At 51.2% G+C, this 17,285-nt stretch overlaps 1 protein-coding gene across 7 annotated transcripts in view; it reads left to right on the top strand.

Annotated features, from left to right (window-relative positions):
* Positions 1-17,285, top strand: part of GREB1L (GREB1 like retinoic acid receptor coactivator) — a 185,625-nt gene that overhangs the window by 115,229 nt on the left and 53,111 nt on the right. For all 7 annotated transcript variants that reach the window (XM_039912636.1, XM_039912638.1, XM_039912639.1 and 4 more), the window contains 4 exons: positions 13,112-13,225; positions 13,913-14,032; positions 14,903-15,040; positions 16,272-16,457. In XM_039912636.1, the coding sequence (XP_039768570.1) occupies positions 13,112-13,225; positions 13,913-14,032; positions 14,903-15,040; positions 16,272-16,457 (558 nt within the window). The remainder of the gene's footprint in view (positions 1-13,111; positions 13,226-13,912; positions 14,033-14,902; positions 15,041-16,271; positions 16,458-17,285) is intronic.

Raw genomic sequence — 17,285 nt, 5'->3', positions numbered from 1 at the left:
TCTACCCTAGTGCTTAGAACAGTGCTTGACACATCGTAAGCACTTAACAAATACCATTATTGCTATTATTATTATTATTAGCCCAGCCCCACTGCCTCGGGTGAGCAACCCCACCCGGCTGTCCGGAAGGGTCATGATGGAGAAACTGGGAGAAAGGGTGGTCACTTTGAGCCTCTGAATTCCCTAGGCTCTGGCTTCGCAGGTGGAAGGAATAAATAAAAATAATGATAATGGCATTTGTTAAGTGCTTACTATGTGCCAGGCACTGTACTAAGCGCTGGGGTGGCTACAAGTTATCCCATGTGGGGTTCACCATCTCAATCCCCATTTTATAGATTAGGTAACCGAGGCACAGAGAAGTGACTTGCCCGAGGTCACACCACAGGCAAGTGATGGAGCCAGGATTAGGACACATGACCTTCTGACTCCCAGGCCCGTGCTCTATCCACTACGCCATGCTGCTTCTCAAATAGGTCTTGTTCCTGCAGGTCTTCGCAGTCCTTCCCCTAAAACCATCAGGGTCAGCCTAGAGAGAGAAAGTGTGCTATTAATCGTGGTATTTGTTGAGCACTTGCTATGTGCCAGGCACTGCACAACCAAATCAGGTTGGACGCAGTCCCTGTCCTACGTGGGGCTCACGGTCTCGATCCCCATTTTACCGAGGAGGTAACGGAGGCCCAGAGAAGTGAAGCGACTTGTCCGACAGCAGACAAGTGGTGGAGCTGGGTTTAGAACCTAATACCTTCTGACTCCCAGTCTGTGTTCTATCCGCTACATCGTGCTTCTTCTAGAAAGCACTGCGGGCCCCTGGCCGGGGCTCACGGGCAAGTTAATGCACCCCTAGTGCTGACAGCGGCTGCCAACATTCTCCTGGATGCAGCCCATGTGCCGGTCAATCTGTGCAAAGACCCCAAGCTGAGATAACAGCCCATCTTTCCCGGAGGCAGCCTGCTTCATCTGGGGAAGGAGCGTGTCCAAACAGTCTGGGATGTTGGTGGCCCACGTTCCTTGAGGAGAGTGGGGGCAAACTGGATCTGATTTGGAGCAAGGAATAATCTCCTATTTACACAGCTTGGTCTTATGCCCTGCTTCCGCACGTCTTTCATGGACGGTTTTCCCTCTCCCCTGCCAGATGGCTTTCCTGCTCTGTCTTTGGCCCCGCTGTCTCCACATCTGAGCCGTAGCCAACAAAGCCTTTTCAAAATTTCCCATCCTCACAGCTCTCAGAAGCGATGGGGTCTATTACATACACGTGGGCGTCGGTTCTGTTCAAACAAGGAAAAGATTAAGAACAGACTGCAAGGAAAAATGTCCCAAGATGCTAATGAAGGTCTGGGTAAAATACAGATATCGTCTACAGAAAATCATAATACAATAACCAAATCCTTCATTGCAGAAAAGGGGCATACTTGGCATAATGACCAATTAAATGCCATTAAATTATTCCATCAAGTAACGGTTCTCAGAGAAAAATTCTGTCTAGGATTTCTACAATTCCTGCCAGGTAGCTGCTTATTCACTCATTTAAATCCTTATTTGTTAAGTCTCTGCTGGGTGCTTGGGAATAGACAAAAACATTTGAATCCAAGACAGCTCCTGCCCATAACGGCGTCTACAATCTAGCGGGGCAGACAAATTCAGCAAATATTGAAACTAGGCCATTTCCCTGTCCTCCCCAGCCCCCAATGCCAGTGTGGCACCAGCAAAATCTTTAACATTGTACAGAGCGTTTTGTCTGATCCAGTGGCAATGGGTGGGAGGATTGGGGCCCTATAGTGCGATAGACCCAACATCATGAACCCCCCCACCAAACTAAGAAGAAGAATTGTTGATATTTTTTAAGTGCTTACTAGGTGCCAAGCACTGTACTAAGCACTGGAGTTGATGCCAGATAATCAGGTGGAATAAAGTCCCTGTCCCACAAAGCGCTCGCAGACTAAGTAGGAACAAGAATGGGTATTGAATCCTCATTTTACAGATGAGGAAGCTGAGGCACAGAGAGGTTAAATGACTTGCCCAAGGTCAGAGTCTCTGACTTCCAGGCCCGTGTTCTTCCCACTAGGCCGTGTGTCTTCTCAAGTGGCAGGGGGTTCAAGCTGAGTTCTCTCTTGCTCCCTCCATTCTTAATCTAAGAGAGGGCACTGTGGAGATGCTAGTTTAGGTGACTAGGGCTACATACACAAACACGCACACCCACACACTCACAACATGGCAAAGTGCAGAAAACAACAGCTCTTCTGGAGTAGAAGTTTACAGAGTACCAGGAGACGGAGACGATAGCGAAAACGGCAGCAGGAACTGTGAACAGCAAAGACAATATCACAGCAAGGGGCACTCTTGGTATGTGTGAAGTTGGGTCCTGCTTTGGTGGCTTCTGTCACCCACATGCATCCTCAGGGGCATCATCTTCAAGCAGTAGACACGTGATAAGTTACTGACAGAAGGGTTCCTGAAGAGGAACGGACCTGAGAATTTGGAAAGGAGAAGGAGAATAATAATGGTATTTGTTAAACGCTTACTATGCACCAGGCACTGTACTAAACACTGGGGTGGATACAAGCGAAGTGGGTTGAACACGATCCCTGTCCCACGTGGGGCTCACAATCTCAATCCCCATTTTCCAGATGAGGTAACTGAGGTCCAGAGAAGTGAAGTGACTTGCCCAAGGTCACACAGTGGACAAGCGGCAGAGGTGGGATTAGAACCCATGACCTTCTGACTCCCAAGTCTGTGCTGTATCCGCTACACCGTGCTGCTGCTCCAGTGTCCTTAATGGGTGGACACCAATGGGGAAAGGCAACTGGCCATGGCGTAGGGGCCCCACAGATAAGCTGGGTACACTGAAGACCCTCACAGACCCCAGGCAACCAGAAAGCATGTGATGTAACCTATGCTGTTATGGCGGGCACACCGTGTAACGTAATCACATCCCTGGCGGCATTTTGAAGAAGCCGATTCAACCCTAAAACATCTTTCAGGGCGTCCTCTGCCCTTCGTAACTTTGGTCTTCCTCCCTGGTACCCGTGAACACGAACCCCATTTCTGAGCCATGGAACTAAGCCGCAGGGAGGTTGGGTGCTTCAGATGGCCGGTGCCATATCCGTGCTGGGCTGAAACAGCTGAAAACCGGACTGTCGGTTATAAAGTAGAACAAACTTCCACCCTCTCTGTGGGCCATGAGAACTGACTGCAGGAGAGGTAGGTCAGGAAGCTTCCAGGTTGAGAACACCCCCTAACCCCTCCCATCTTGCCTTCTCCACCTCATGCACTTCTCTTTCAGGGCCAAGGCTGTTCACTGACTTTAATGCCTCCAATTCATGCCTTTCCAGCCCTGTCTGGCGTTTATAAAGCCCTGTTACCCCAATCAATCGATCGTGCTTGTCGGGTGCCTTCTGGATGCAATATGGAGATAGCTCCAGTAGGAGCTCACAGTCTAACGGTGGGAGGGCAGACTCAAACTAATAGACAGGTGAAGAAGGGACTGAAAGAGAGATATGTGGGAAAGCTAATGCTTAAATTTAAGAGAATGTTAAATAGGCCTGTATAACAGTGCTCTGACAGGTTGGAAATGCAAGAGTGCTCAAGTGGAGAGCACGTTTTCCTTTCACTTCTAAGGTTTGCTAGCTTCCTGCTCCACCCCACATCACCCACTCACCAGTTTGAATACATACTGGATATCAACCTCACTAGGCACTGTATCCTCTCTGACCCCACCAACACTGAAATCCCACTCTCTGATCACAGCCTCCTTACCTGCTTTCTCTCCCACACCTTGCTTGTTATAAAACTTCCCTCTCCCATTCATCCATTCATTCAGTCATATTATATGAACGCTTACTATGTGCAGAGCACTGTACTAAACTCTTGGGAAAGTACAATACAACAATAAACAGAAGCATTCCCTGCCCACAGCAAGCTTGCAGGATAGATGGGGGAAACAGAAATCAGTATAAATATATGACAGATAGGGACATAAGTGCTATGAGTCTGGGAGGGAGGAAGAACAAAGGGAGCAAGTCAGGGTGACGCAGAAGGCGGTGGGAGAAGAGGGCAAGGCCTCTTGGAGCTGTGCCTTCAATAAGTCTTTGAAGGAGGGGAGAGTAATTGTCGGTCGGATTTGAGGAGGGAGGGTGTTTCAGGCCAGAGGCAGGATGTGGGCCAGGGGCGGCGATGAGACAGGCAATAATAAAAATAATAATGTTGGTATTTGTTAAGCGCTTACTGTGTGCAGAGCACTGTTCCAAGCGCTGGGGTAGACACAGGGTAATCGGGTTGCCCCACATGAGGCTCACAGTTAATCCCCATTTTACAGACGAGGTAACTGAGGCACAGAGAAGTTAAGTGACCTGCCCACAGTCACACAGCTGACAAGTGGCAAAGGCGGGATTCAAACCCATGACCTCTGACTCCCAAGCCCAGGCTCTTTCCACTGAGCCACGCTGCTTCTTTCAAGCAGACTGAGACCCGTTGAGAAGGTTAGCACTAGAGGAGCGAAGCACACGGGCTGAGTTGTAGAAGAAGAGTAGTGAGTTTTGAGGTAGGAGAGGGCAAAGTGGTGGACTGTTTTAAAGCTATTGGCGAGGAGTTTTTGTTTGAGTTGGAGAGACTTCTGATCCCTTGACTCCCTCCAACTGTCCTAGGCTGTCTTGCCCCATTTGGACTCCCTTCCCAATCTCCCCTCTCTTGGCACGCAAATTAACGTCTTCAACTCCGCTCTCTCTGCTGAGCTCAACTCTCCGCACCCCGTCCTTTCTCGCACTGCTAACTCCCAGCCCTGGAATACCCCCATGATGTTCTTCCTTAAACCCAGTTGGCAGGAGTTTCTACCAGATGGGAAGAAAATGGCTCACAACTTTGACCTTGCCAGCAAAGTATGATCTACAAAAAGTGCCCTAATTGACCCACCTGATATGAACTGAAAAGTGAATAGGGTGGAGGCAGAAGTTTTCTAGAAGAGTCTACCGTATCTTTGTGGACATCGCTAATTGTGTTTTTGCAGATGGATTTCTCCATTGTGAACCCCCAGTTAGTTCTCCTTCAATGCAGGGGTTTTGTTCCTGTGGAAACCCGGGATAAGGAAAGCTGACATTTGTAGTACTCTCTGTACCTAATTCTGTGTGTGCTCTTTTCTTCCAGCGCTTTGTCGCACTGTATCCAGACAGACATGCTTTTTCAGAGAATCTTCCCCAATTCTGTTATCGTGTTCTATAAAAGTGTATCAAAAACACATGCTCTGGCAGAACTGCGTGTACTGTGAAATCTTACCAGTCGCCGAGAAACAGATTCTTTTCCTCCTTAATTTGCCCTATTTAGTCTGATCCCGAGACAAATACTTGATATCGACTTGATGTGTTTGGGCTGGCTTTGTTAAACGGAGATCTCCATCCTTTGCTCCTCTTCCCTTTGCTCCTCCTCCTCTTTTAACCTAGGCCTTTTCCCCCACTTCATGTCACTTGCCCAGATGCTACCCCAGTCCCTGGGAGAGGAAAGGGCTGAGGGAAATGCATGAATCCATCTTGGCATTCCTGTTTTAATGGCTCTCATCTTAGCCAGGTTCTTCCTTACGCTGAGTGGCCCATAAGACTCGCTTGTTAACCCAAGAAAAGCTTGGGGCTCCTCTTAAGTTTCCAGGCCTTCTGCCAACTTACTGCTTGCCCTCTTCTCCAGGGTGGTAGAACAATAGGCATGGAGAGACACCCGCTCTCTTCTGGGCCACAGTGTTGGCATCCATAACAAGGCCCTCTCTCCTACTCTCTTTGCTAGCCTCTAGTCGATTGCCTAGTGGCAATCACCTCGCCCTGTGCCAGTGCTCCCATTGCCTTCTGGCACTCCCACTGGGCCAGGTCCGCTACCAACCCATCTCTCTTTCACACCCCCTTCAGCTTGGCCCGCATATCACATGGACACTGAAGGATGTGATCAGCCTTAGTCCCTGCCAGAAACCCATCCACCTCCCACCTCCCAACCCACAGGGACGGGTTTGAGGGGGAGGTCATGATAGGCTCATTATCACCCCGTGATTTGGACTAAATCATCCCCAGAGCTGTTGGGGAGCTCGGTAGAGGCAAACAAGGAGTACAACTACAAGATGGTGGACAAAAGAAATAGGACTGGAGAAAGCACAGGAAAAGCCCACCAAGATGCGTAAGGAGGTGGATCAGCTTCCGAATGTGCATGGGCTAACTAGGTCATGACTCTTCGGTCTGGAAAAGTGCAGATGGGGTGGTCAGGTAGAACACAGAATCGGTCTTCCCCAGATCTCACCCCACCGCCGCTTAGAACAATGCCTGGCACATAATAAGTGCTTACCAAGTACCATTAAAAAGAAGAGACCCTTTTTTTGGAGGGAGAGGGTGGCAGGTTCCAAGCAAACACAACCGAACGCTTCTTACCCTGAGGAGGTGAGCATGTGGAATTCGTTCCCACAAGAAGCTGTGTGGTCAGAAACATCAGCCGATTCCAGACTGGCTTGGGTGGATCCATTTTGGATCACTGGAGAGAAAGTCAGGGCCGGGGGAGAGGGGAGAATTGGGGGTTCTTTGGTGGTCCATCCCAACCATGAGAGTGGGTTTCCAGGTGGGCAACCATCAGGCGGTTCCTCCAGGTATTCTGGTACTTTTATGAGAGAGAAATTCCAAGGTGGGATAGACCAGGGCACTGTCACAGGTTGGCACCACTCACCCCTGCTATTCTTCAATTAGTGGCATTTATTGGGTGCCTGATGTGTTCTAGGTACTAAGCACTTGGGAGGATGCAGTGGAAGCAAGATACAAGTTCCCTGCCCTCAAGGTGCTTACAATCTAACTGGGGTGATAGGCAAAAATTGTTTACAGGTAATGAATATCGGCGGGAAACCAAGTCTGAAGCAGGAAGCACTACAGAAAAATCAGGACAGAACAGCCAAACAAATAATTGAATATACAGGAAAATATAGAAATAAAGAAAAATATGCATAGGCACACAAATTCTGAGGATAATTTTGAAGGAGACAAATACTCAGGGTAGGCGTCGCTCTGATACGGGTGCAGAGGATGAACTAGTAGGGGAAGGCTTCCCAGAGGAGGTAGAATTTTTAGGAGGACTTTAAAAATTAGGAGAGGTAAGTTCTGGTGGATTTGTCAGGGGAGGGAGTTCCAAGCTGGAGAAACAGCATGATCAGAGATCCAGTAAGTGAGGAGCTAAGGGTCCAAGTCAAGACAATTGATAATCTTGAGGCAAACTCTTTTTCTGGCTCACTTCTGAAGCCTAGGATTCAGAACTTAATTCATGCCCTCCTGGACCTGGAAGAGAGATCTGCAGCAGGAAGCCATGCTCCCTCAGGTCCCTTCAAAGCCCAGCTCCCAGTCCATCCCTGCAATTAACATGAAAAGGTGGGATCTTGGTGGTCACTGGTCAAACTGGTGCTTAGGCTAATGGCAGTTTCCATCTGTCAAAGGGCCCCCATTAAAGAACTGTCAGATTTAGCAGTCAATCAGTGGTATTTTTTGACACTGGGGGTAGAGTACTTTTGGGCAAGGACAACAGAGCACTCCTACATCTCTCCTCCTCAGCCTTCCAGCAGGGGCACCCCGCCTTTCCCCGTATCAAAGTGCTGCCCTGCCAGATTGCTCTGCCCTATTCCCGGATATGGTGCCCCTTTCCTCCTTGCCCCACCCAGCTGATGCCTTTGTCATCCTTTTGGTTCAAATTCCAGCCTGCTGCTACTAGGGTGAGCGAATTCCCACTGGAGCCACCCACTGGTTCCCAGGGAATCCATGTGTCTGACTTTCCTAGGGGAGTGGAGGTGGGTGTTGGGGGGCTGGGGAGGAAGACCTGGAGGAAACCACTTCCAAGCCAGCCGCACTTCAACCACCCACCCAGCCAAGAAAGGATTAATCACTAATATTTGTTTATATTAATGTCGCTCACCGCCTCTAGGCTGTAAGCTCATGATGATGATGATAGTATTTGTTAAGCGCTTACTATGTGCCAAGCCCTGTTCTGAGCTCTGGGCTAGATACAAGGTAATCAGGTGGTCCCACGTTGGGTTCACAGTCTTAATCCCTTGTTTTTACAGATGAGGTAACTGATGCACAGAGAAGTTGTGACTTGCCCAAAATTACACAGCTGACGAATGGGAGGGCCGGGATTAGAACCCACAACCTCTGATTCCCAAGCCCGGACTCTCCACTAAGCCAGGCTGCCGGGCAGGGAACGTAACTACCAACTCGGTTATATCTATTCTCCCAAACACTTAGTAGAGTGTACGACACACAGTAGGCGCTCAGTAAATACAATTGATTGATTGAAGGAGCACTTAGACTGTATGCAGAGCATGTAGAGTGGACAGTGGAGGAAAAAAACCATGGTCCTTGCCCTCTAGGAGCCCTATACAACCATAAACAGACACGTCCCCTGCCCACAACGAGCTTAAAGTCTAGAGGAGAGGAGACAGACATCAGTACAAATAAATACATTGCAGGTATATAGGTGCTGTGGGGCTGGGACTGGGAAAGAACACAGGGAGCAAGTCAGGGGGACGCAGAAGGGAGAGGGAGATGAGGAAAGGGGAGGCTTAGTCAGGAAGGCCTCTTGGAGGAGGCAGGCCTTCAGTAAGGCTTTGAAGGGGGGGGAGAGTAATTGTCGGATATGAGGAGGGAGGGCATTCCAGGCCAGAGGCAGGATGTGGGCTAGGGGTCGGCGGTGAGATAGACGAGATCAAGACACTGTGAGAAAGTTAGCATTAGAGGAGCAAAGTGGGCAAGCCGGGTTGTAGAAGGAGTGTAACGAGGTGAGGTAGGAAGATGCAAGGTGATGGACTGCTTTAAAGCCAATGGTGAGAAGCTTTCGTTTGATGAGGAGGTGGATGGGCAACCACTGAATTTTTTTGAGGAGTGGGGTGACGTCCTGAACATTTTTATAGAAAAATGATCCGGGCAGCAGAGTGAAATACAGACTGGAGTTGGGAGAGACAGGAGGCTGGGGGACCAGCAAAGAGGCTGATGCAGTCATCCAGGTGGGATAGGATGAGTGATTGTATTAACGGGGTAGCGGTTTGGATGGAGAGAAAAGGGTGGATTTTAGCGAGGTTGAAAAGGTGGTACCGACAGGATTTAGTGATGGATTGAACGAGAGAGAGGAGTCAAGGATAACTCCAAGGCTGTGGGTTCGTGAGACAGGAAGGATGGTGGTGCCGTCTTCAGTGATGGGATAGTCAGAGGGAGGGCAGGGTTTGGGTGCGCAGATAAGGAGTTCTGTTTTGGACGTGTTAAGCTTGAGGTGAGGGGAGGACATCCAAGTAGAGATGACAAGAGGAAATGCGAGACTGCAGAGAAGGAGAGAGATCAGAGCCTGAGATGTAGATTTGGGTATCATCCGTGTAAAGGGAGTAGTTGAAGCCATGGGAGCAAATGAGTTCTCCAAGGGAGTGGGTATAAATGGAAAATAGAAGGGGACCCAGAACTGAACCCTGAGGGACCCCCACAGCTAGGGGGGAGAGCCAGAGGAAGAGTCCGTGAAGAAGACTGAGAATGAACAGCCAGAGAGATAAGAGGAGAACCAGATAAGAGGGAACAGGAGGAAGAGAGATCCAGCTGGTGCCAGCCAGAAAATACACAAATGGATGTGAATAAAGAAGCAAGCAAATAGGGTTGGTAGATGGATAAGTGCTAAGGATGGCTGTTGGGATAATTCAAGCTGGGGAGGGGGATTTTAGTTTGGAGGACTTTCTGAAGAAGGGGTGATTTCAGGAGAGTTTCAAAGATGGAGAGAGCTGCTACCTGGTAGATGTCAAAAAGCAGTCCCAGGGCCAGAGCAAAGGATCGGAAGTGGGAGAAGCAGGAGCAAAGCACAGGAAGAAGTTTTGCTTGGGTGTGTGGTCTAATGGAAAGAGCCTAGGCCTGGAATTCAGAGCATCTAAGTACTCTTCCCAGATCTGCCACTCTCCTGCACTGTGACCTTTGGCAAGTCACTTGATTTTTCAGTACCTGAGCTTCTTCATCTGTAAAATGGGGATTCAATACCAGCTCTCCTTCATCCTTAGTCTGTGAACCCTATAAGGGACAGGGATCGCGTCTGACCTGATTACTGTGTTTCTAACACATTGAACACCATTAAACAAACAAACCCGGTACTAAGTACAGTGGTTGGCACAGAGTAAACACTTAATAAATACCACAATTACTATTATTATTATTATTACTTGGGGCTCACAATCTAAGGCAGAGGGAAAACAGGTATTTAAGCCACACTTTGCAAGTGAGGAAAGTGAGACCTAAAGAAGTCAAAACGACTTGCCCAAATCCACGCGACTGATAAACGGCCTTAGAATCCAGGGCCTCTGATTCCCGGGTCTACGCTCTTTCCACCTGGCCACACTGCTTCTCAATACCATCGTCCGTTAGCCTGACTGTATTACGGACCCTCCGTCCCCACTGGCTAAAGTATTCTGAGAAATCAGGGGTCTTGGGACTGGCTTAAACTTGACTGTTCCAGCGGGTACTTAGGGTTCTGTATGCAGTAAACACTTAAATACTATTAATACACTCCTCCTCCTCCAACTATCACTATTCCTGGTCCTGAGGTGTGTGTCAGAATTAACCCTGCTCAGGGCAGGCCTTCCCCAATCCTCAGGAGTCTGGGGGTCATCTTCCTGGCTGTTGCTTGGAGGACTTGCGGCGTTTTTCTTGGGTTTCACGTTCTGGTTTCTTCTGAGGAACTGGGTGTGTGATCTTAGCTAGAAAAGAGCCCAAGGCAGGGGGGTGGGGAGACCAGTATGAAGGACCTCACTTGAGAAGGCAGGCCCAGACATTGTTTAAGGCACCGACGGGAAAAGGGGCAGGTTTACTGGGGCTGAATTGTGGGGGTGGGTGAGTTTTTCCTCTGCATTTTATTAACATTCGTTCCCTGGTCTCCTTCAGTTGTAGGAGAGAGGGATGAAGGGGGAAGGAAAGAGTGGCGTGAGGAAAGGAAGGAAAAATGGAAAGGACAGAGGAAGGGAGGGAGAGAGATGAGACAAAGAGGAAGAGAGAAAAGGAGTTTCCTCCCTCCTTCTAGGGTCCTGTCCCCACCTTGTCTCAGTCCCTCATTAATTCACGCCTCCAGAGTTGCAGCAGATCAACACCCAGACTGGCCCACTTGTCTGCTTGGAAATGATCCTCTCAACTACCATCTCAGCATTTGTGTGCCATATTTATCCTCACTCCCTCACAGCCACCCAAAGTTCTGATGGACATTTTGACCTATGTACTCTATTATTTAAGCCCTTACTAAGCTGCATACCCAGGTTTCCTTTCTCTTCTTCTTCCTGTCTGTACTTTATTTACTGTGGGCTCCCCCTAGTTAGCTTGCAAGTTCTTTAAGGGCAGGGATTGTGTTTTCTAACTCCATCTTACTCCCCCAAGTGCTTAGAACAGTGGTCAGAGTACAACAGGCACTCAATAAATGATGTTGATTGATTGATTAATGGAGAGAGGAAGAAAGAAATGGAGGGAGGAAGGAAAGGAAAGAAAGGGAGGTGGGGAGAGAAGGGGGAAGAGGACGGGAAGAAAGAGAAAATAGGAGGGAGGGAAAGTGAGGAAGAAGAGGAAGGAAGGAGGTGCCGATGTCATCCCATTTGACAGATACAGAGTCTGGGGGCTAAAACAATTATACAACCACCTGGTCTCGGTTAATAATAATAATAAATAATAATATTTGTTAAGTGCTTACTATGTGCCAAGCACTATTCCAAATTCTGGGGTAGATACAGGGTAATCAGTTTGTCCCACATGGGGCTCACACTTTTAATCCCCATTTTACAGATGAGGCAACTGAGGCACAGAGAAGCGAAGTGACTTACCCAAGGTCACACAGCAGACAAGTAGTGGAGCCGGGATTGGAAACCAACATCCTCTGATTCCCAAGCCTGTGCTCTTTCCACTAAGCCACGCTGAAGCCAGTGAGGGAGCTGAGAATGGGGTCTATTCCCTACCCGTGATCTCTCTTGGTTGCTGAACATGCATTCAGAACATCTCAAGGAGCGATTTTCATTGAGCAAAACCTCTCCCCATTTGTGCAGACTCCCTGGGTCCCAGCCCCGGCCCTATAAACTCTGGGGTCAGTTTAAGGGGAACTCAGGATGACCCTTGAACTAAGAGTGCGGTGAAACCACTGGCTTTGTCTTTGTAACTGGTGACCATAGGGAGCTTTGAGGGAAGCCAGAGGATGGGAGGGCAGACAGGCTCCCTTCACAACCCCCTTCCAAATTTGGGCTTTGGAGCTCATTGGCCTCCCCAGTCCCGACTGGGTACCAGGCCTGCAACTGCTGAACCCAAGTTATAATCAGCCATAGGAGCCCTTGGGCCCATTCCCCTCTGCCCATCGCTACCCCTGCTCCATCAATCGATGGTATTGACCGCGTACTGCAAGCGGAGCACTGTACTTAAATGTTTGAAAAAGTACATCGGAACTGGTGGATATGAACGCTGCCCACAGAGAGCTTACAGTCTGGTTGGGGAGATAAGACAGTGAAGTATATCAGAAAGAGGGGAAGGATTAAAGTGTGCTCTGCCCTGGTCCCTCAACTCCTCCCTTGCGCTCCCATTCGTTCATTCATTCGATCGTATTTATTGAGCACTTACTGTGTGCAAAGCACTGTACAAAGTGTTTACCCTGGGCGGTCTACTGCACATCTACTCCCAGTTGTGAGGACCCTGGAGAGATCTCTCCCCGCGACCACACGCTCACAAACACCCCTGTTACCCTGGAGGGCCAGCCTCTGAGGGAGCAGGCAGGCAGGAGTAACTGGACTTCCTGGTTTATTTCTCTAACCAAACTTCATCTCAGGACCTCCCACGGGCCCTGGGAGCCAGGCTGAGTCTCCAATTTGAAATGAATAATTATGGAATTTGTTAAGCTCTCACTATGTGCCGAGCACTATTCTAAGCACTGGGTTGGTTACAAGTTATTCCGATTGGACACTGTCCCCGTCCCACTTGGGGCTCACATTCTCAATCCCCATTTACCAAGTACTCCCCACTCCTGCTTGCTGTCATAGGCCTGGTGGACCAGGCTACGGGTCAGTGGGTTTCCTTGGAGGGGTGCGGGGAGATCAGCCACGACTGGTACTGAGCTCCCCTCCCCTGGGTTACAGATGGTGCTCATGGAAATGGCTCTGGAGGGAGAGGCGGCCTAACCAGCTCTGTGCTGCCCCGGTCGGCCCCCAGTGCGGGATCCCCCAGGCCAGGCCAAGCTGCCGGAGAGCCAGGTAAGATGCCCACCCATTGGCTCCCGAAGTGGCAGGGTGACCTTGGCCAAGTCGAAGCTGATCATAGCTCCTCTGGCCTTGTGCCGATGGTCCTGCCTCCCCCCCTCTGGGTACTTCAAGGCCATCAAGGGTCAGAGCGATTAGCAGGTGGGAAATTAGCAGGAGGGGAGGGGTGCCACAGGGGCACTGAACCGGCTGGTCCGATTCCTGTCCCTCCAAAATGGGTCCTGCTCCAGACCCCAGACCTGTGCCAGCCTAAAACGAAGGAGAAAGCTCCCCTGGGGCAGAAGGGGGGTGCCTGGTGGAGACTGGAAGGGTAAGGGAGTCCAGGGTCCCTGGTAAAGTCAAGGGGCAGTCAGGGGTGAGGGATCCAGTCCGGGTCAGGGAGGGAGCCTTTAAATAGTGGAAAATCCTTTCCTTCCTACTGTTTGGCCAGCAAACCGGAGCACCCAAAGAGTGCCCTTCTACCCCTGCGTGCTCTCCTGCCAACCAGAGAGGCGTGGGAGCTGCCGCAGAGAAGGAGAGGGTGGGTGGGGTGATGCAGGGACTCCCCACTGCCGGCAGCTTGAATCCTGCACAAGGGCAGTGGTCGGAGCCCTGCCGGCCGAGGGGCCGGGCCCCCGAGCACGGGCCTGTGGGCTGGACGGCTCTGGGAGCCTGGGGTGGCGGCCTTGTCTGTCTCCCCAGCATCCGTGGCCAGCTCCGGGCCTCCAAAGAAGCGCCACCGAGGATGGTTTCCTGGCTCCCCTGGCCCCCCGCCTGCCCTGGTGGTGCCCGTTCCTGCAGTGAGGCCTCTGGCACGCACAGGTGAGACTTTGGCAAAGGCACAAGAGGCAGAAAGCAGGGCGAGTATTCCGATACCTCATCCCTTCCCCACGTCCGGGGCCTGTCCTGGTCAAAGGGCCAGCTGACCCTATCTGCCCTCTGTGGCCCAGGCCAGACCCCCATCCTGGAGCTGTCACCCACCGCACAGCAGCTGCAGTCCCCAAACCCTCCCACAGACACCTCGTCCGCCCACCCCAAGATGCCCACTTCCAACCTCGACCATGAGAAGGCTCCGGAGGCTCAGGGTGGAAACCCATGCTGGCTGGAAACTGTCTCCTTGTCCAGTGTCTGGCAGCACTGGAGCACTGAGGGGCTACCCCTCTCTCTCCTGCCTCATCCTGGCACCTGGGTGTCCAGCCGGGGTGTCCACCCCACTCCTGGGTCTCTGTGGCCCAGAGGAAGGTGGCACGATGACCGGCCTCCCAGGAGCGAGCATTTTGACCCTCTGCTGAGGGCAACTGTCGGTGCATCCAGGATGAGCAGGAGGTAAAAGCAGCTGCAGAGGCTGTTCCCAGCAACCGGGACTCCTTGCTTTAAGAGTTATCCAAAAGGTCCAGGGAGTCTGGCCTACCCCACCCGTCAGCCCTGCCCACCCTGAGGTCCTGCAGTCCCAAGCAACAGCCCAGCCCCACCACGTTCCTACCCCGGCCAACGGTAGCCCCAGGGAGCGATTCTTCCCACTCCGATGCCGGGAGCGGTCCTGTTGCCGTGTTTCAGTTTAGCAAGTTCACGTGGCGTGCAGGGGTTGGGGCGGGAGTGGGGATGGGGGTCCTCTCTCCCTGCCCGCCTGGGTAGGGGCGTCCAGCCAAGTTCCCTCACCCCGGCTCCGTCACGCACATCCTCTTCCCGCAGAGCCCCTCCTCTCAGTTCCGGTGGCTCCAGCCGTGGTGACGGGAATTTTGCACCCTCGCCCCATCCCGGCAGGGGAGACTGTCATCGTCCCCGAAAACCTGTTGAGCAACTCAGGAGTACGACCGGTCATCCTCATAGGTGAGTTTGGACCTGGCCGGGGGAAGGTGGACACGCGAGAGTCCTGCAGCTGGGGGCAAGATGAGCCACTCAGAGGTACATGCTGTGGCTGGGTCCGGTGGCTAGGTCTGGCCCAGGAGGCAACGACCATCCTACATGTGATCAGAAGTCTGAGCCTCGGGCAGTAGTCTCAGTAAACCACTGGGGCACCGCCTGCCCTGATCTGAATTTCCCTGAAGCTCTTGGACTGAATCGTCCCAGGGAACTTTCCCTTGGGGACCCCAGCATCTCCCCATATCTGGTCACACAGGCAGCCACCCCTGCCCACTTCTTCATGGCTGGGAGGGAAGGAGGGATGATAAGAAGAAGGAAGGGAGAAAGGAATGGAAGGGGGGAAGGACAGATGGATGGAGGGACAGATGGAAGGAAGAGCATGGGCCTGGCAGTGAGAAGGACCTGGGTTCTAATCCCGGCTCTGCCACTGGTCTTCTGTGTGACCTTAGGCGAGTCTCTTCACTTCTCTGTACCTCAGTTCCCTCATCTGTAAAATGGGGATTAAGATTGTGAGCACCACGTGGGACAGGGACTGGGTCCAATCAGATTAGCTTTTATCTACCCCAGCCCTTTAGAACACATAGTAAGGGGCTTAACAAATACTATTCATTCATTCATTCAATCATTCATTCAATCGTATTTATTGAGCACTTACTGTGTGCAGAGCACTGTACTAAGCGCTTGGAAAGTGCAATTCGGCAACAGATAGAGACAGTCCCTACCCAACAACGGGCTCACAGTCTCATCATCAAGAGCAAGAGGATGGATTGGGGGACATCGGAGGGACAGTTGGAAACGGGACTGGAGTGGAGGTTGGTTGGTTGGGTCAGCCTGACCTGGCACTGTGACTTCCTCATAAATGCTCATCGGCCCACGTTCTTCCCTCTACCACTCCCTTGACCCCAGAGGGACTCCCCTAGGGCATTCCTCAGAGAAAGAGAAGTGCCATCTCTGTCTTCAAGGAGCTGGCAATTCTTGAGGCAGAGACAAGAGAGGCCTACACAGATGGTCCTCCTGGCAGAACTTGCTGACATAAAGGATCTGGACACCCCCTACCCACCCAATTCCAGGGATTTCCTGCCTGCAGTGCCCAGGGGTCTCCCCAGGGCTCTCCCCCTGGGACTCAGGGGATAGGGAGGAGAAGCGGTTCCCTCTTCCTTGCCTTGGTACATTTGCGGCATTGGAACTTTCCCAACAGGTTACGGCACTTTACCCTATTTCTATGGGAATGTCGGTGATATCGTGGTGAGCCCCTTGCTGGTGAATTGCTACAAGATCCCTCCGCTGGAGAATGGAGACTTGGAACCCCTGGGTCTGACAGGCAGCCAGCTCCTGAGTGTGGAAAACATGATTCTGTTGACAATCCAGTACCTGGTGCGGCTGGGTAAGCCATCGCAGATGCTCTGTGTTTCCCTTGGCTCTCTCTCTCCCTCCTTCTCTCTCCCCCCACCCCGCTTTCACTCTCCTTCTCAGTCCTCAACCAACCGATCAATCTATCGATGGTATTTATTGAGCACTTACTTTGTGCAGAGCACTGTACTAAGTGCTTGGGAATACACGCTATACCCCAACGAGGAGCTTATGGACAGATGAGTGCTGCCCACTGGGCCTGGAACCAGCCTTCCTGGACCTGAGGCCAAGATGTTCCGGACTCTGGATTCCCCACCCCCTCTGCCAGGGCTCCCCGTGTAATCTGTCTCCTCACCAACACCCCCAGTGATTGTCTCCCCCATCCCAAGCCTTTCCTCTCTCCCACCTCCTCACCCTTTGGCTCTCTTTCTGAACACTCCCCTCTCTCGCCACCATACTCTGCACAAAAAGACCTTCTGGAAAGAACGCGAGCCTACGAATCGGGGAACCTGGGATCTAACCCCGGCTCCGTCACTTGTCTACCGCATGACCTTGGAAAAGCCACTCAACGATTTCCTCATTTGTAAATTGGGTATTAAATACCTGTTCTCTCTCCCCCTTAGTGAGGCCAGGTGGGACAGGGACTGGGTATGCTTGATTATCTGGTATCTACCCAGGATTTGGGACAGGGCTGGACACTTAGTAAATTTTTAACAAATACCACAATTATTATTATCATCACCATTATTATCATTTTTATTAATAATAATAATCCTGTCTCTGCCGGCTGTGTGACTTGAAAAATGGGGATTAATTCCCTGTGTGTTTACCAACTCTGTTGCATTTTACAGTCCCAAGCGCT

The sequence above is a fragment of the Ornithorhynchus anatinus genome, chromosome 7 (assembly GCF_004115215.2).
Source record: "Ornithorhynchus anatinus isolate Pmale09 chromosome 7, mOrnAna1.pri.v4, whole genome shotgun sequence".
NCBI lineage: Eukaryota > Metazoa > Chordata > Mammalia > Monotremata > Ornithorhynchidae > Ornithorhynchus > Ornithorhynchus anatinus.
The sequence above is the reverse complement of the archived record's forward strand: the minus strand, read 5'-3'. Positions and strand labels throughout refer to the sequence as shown.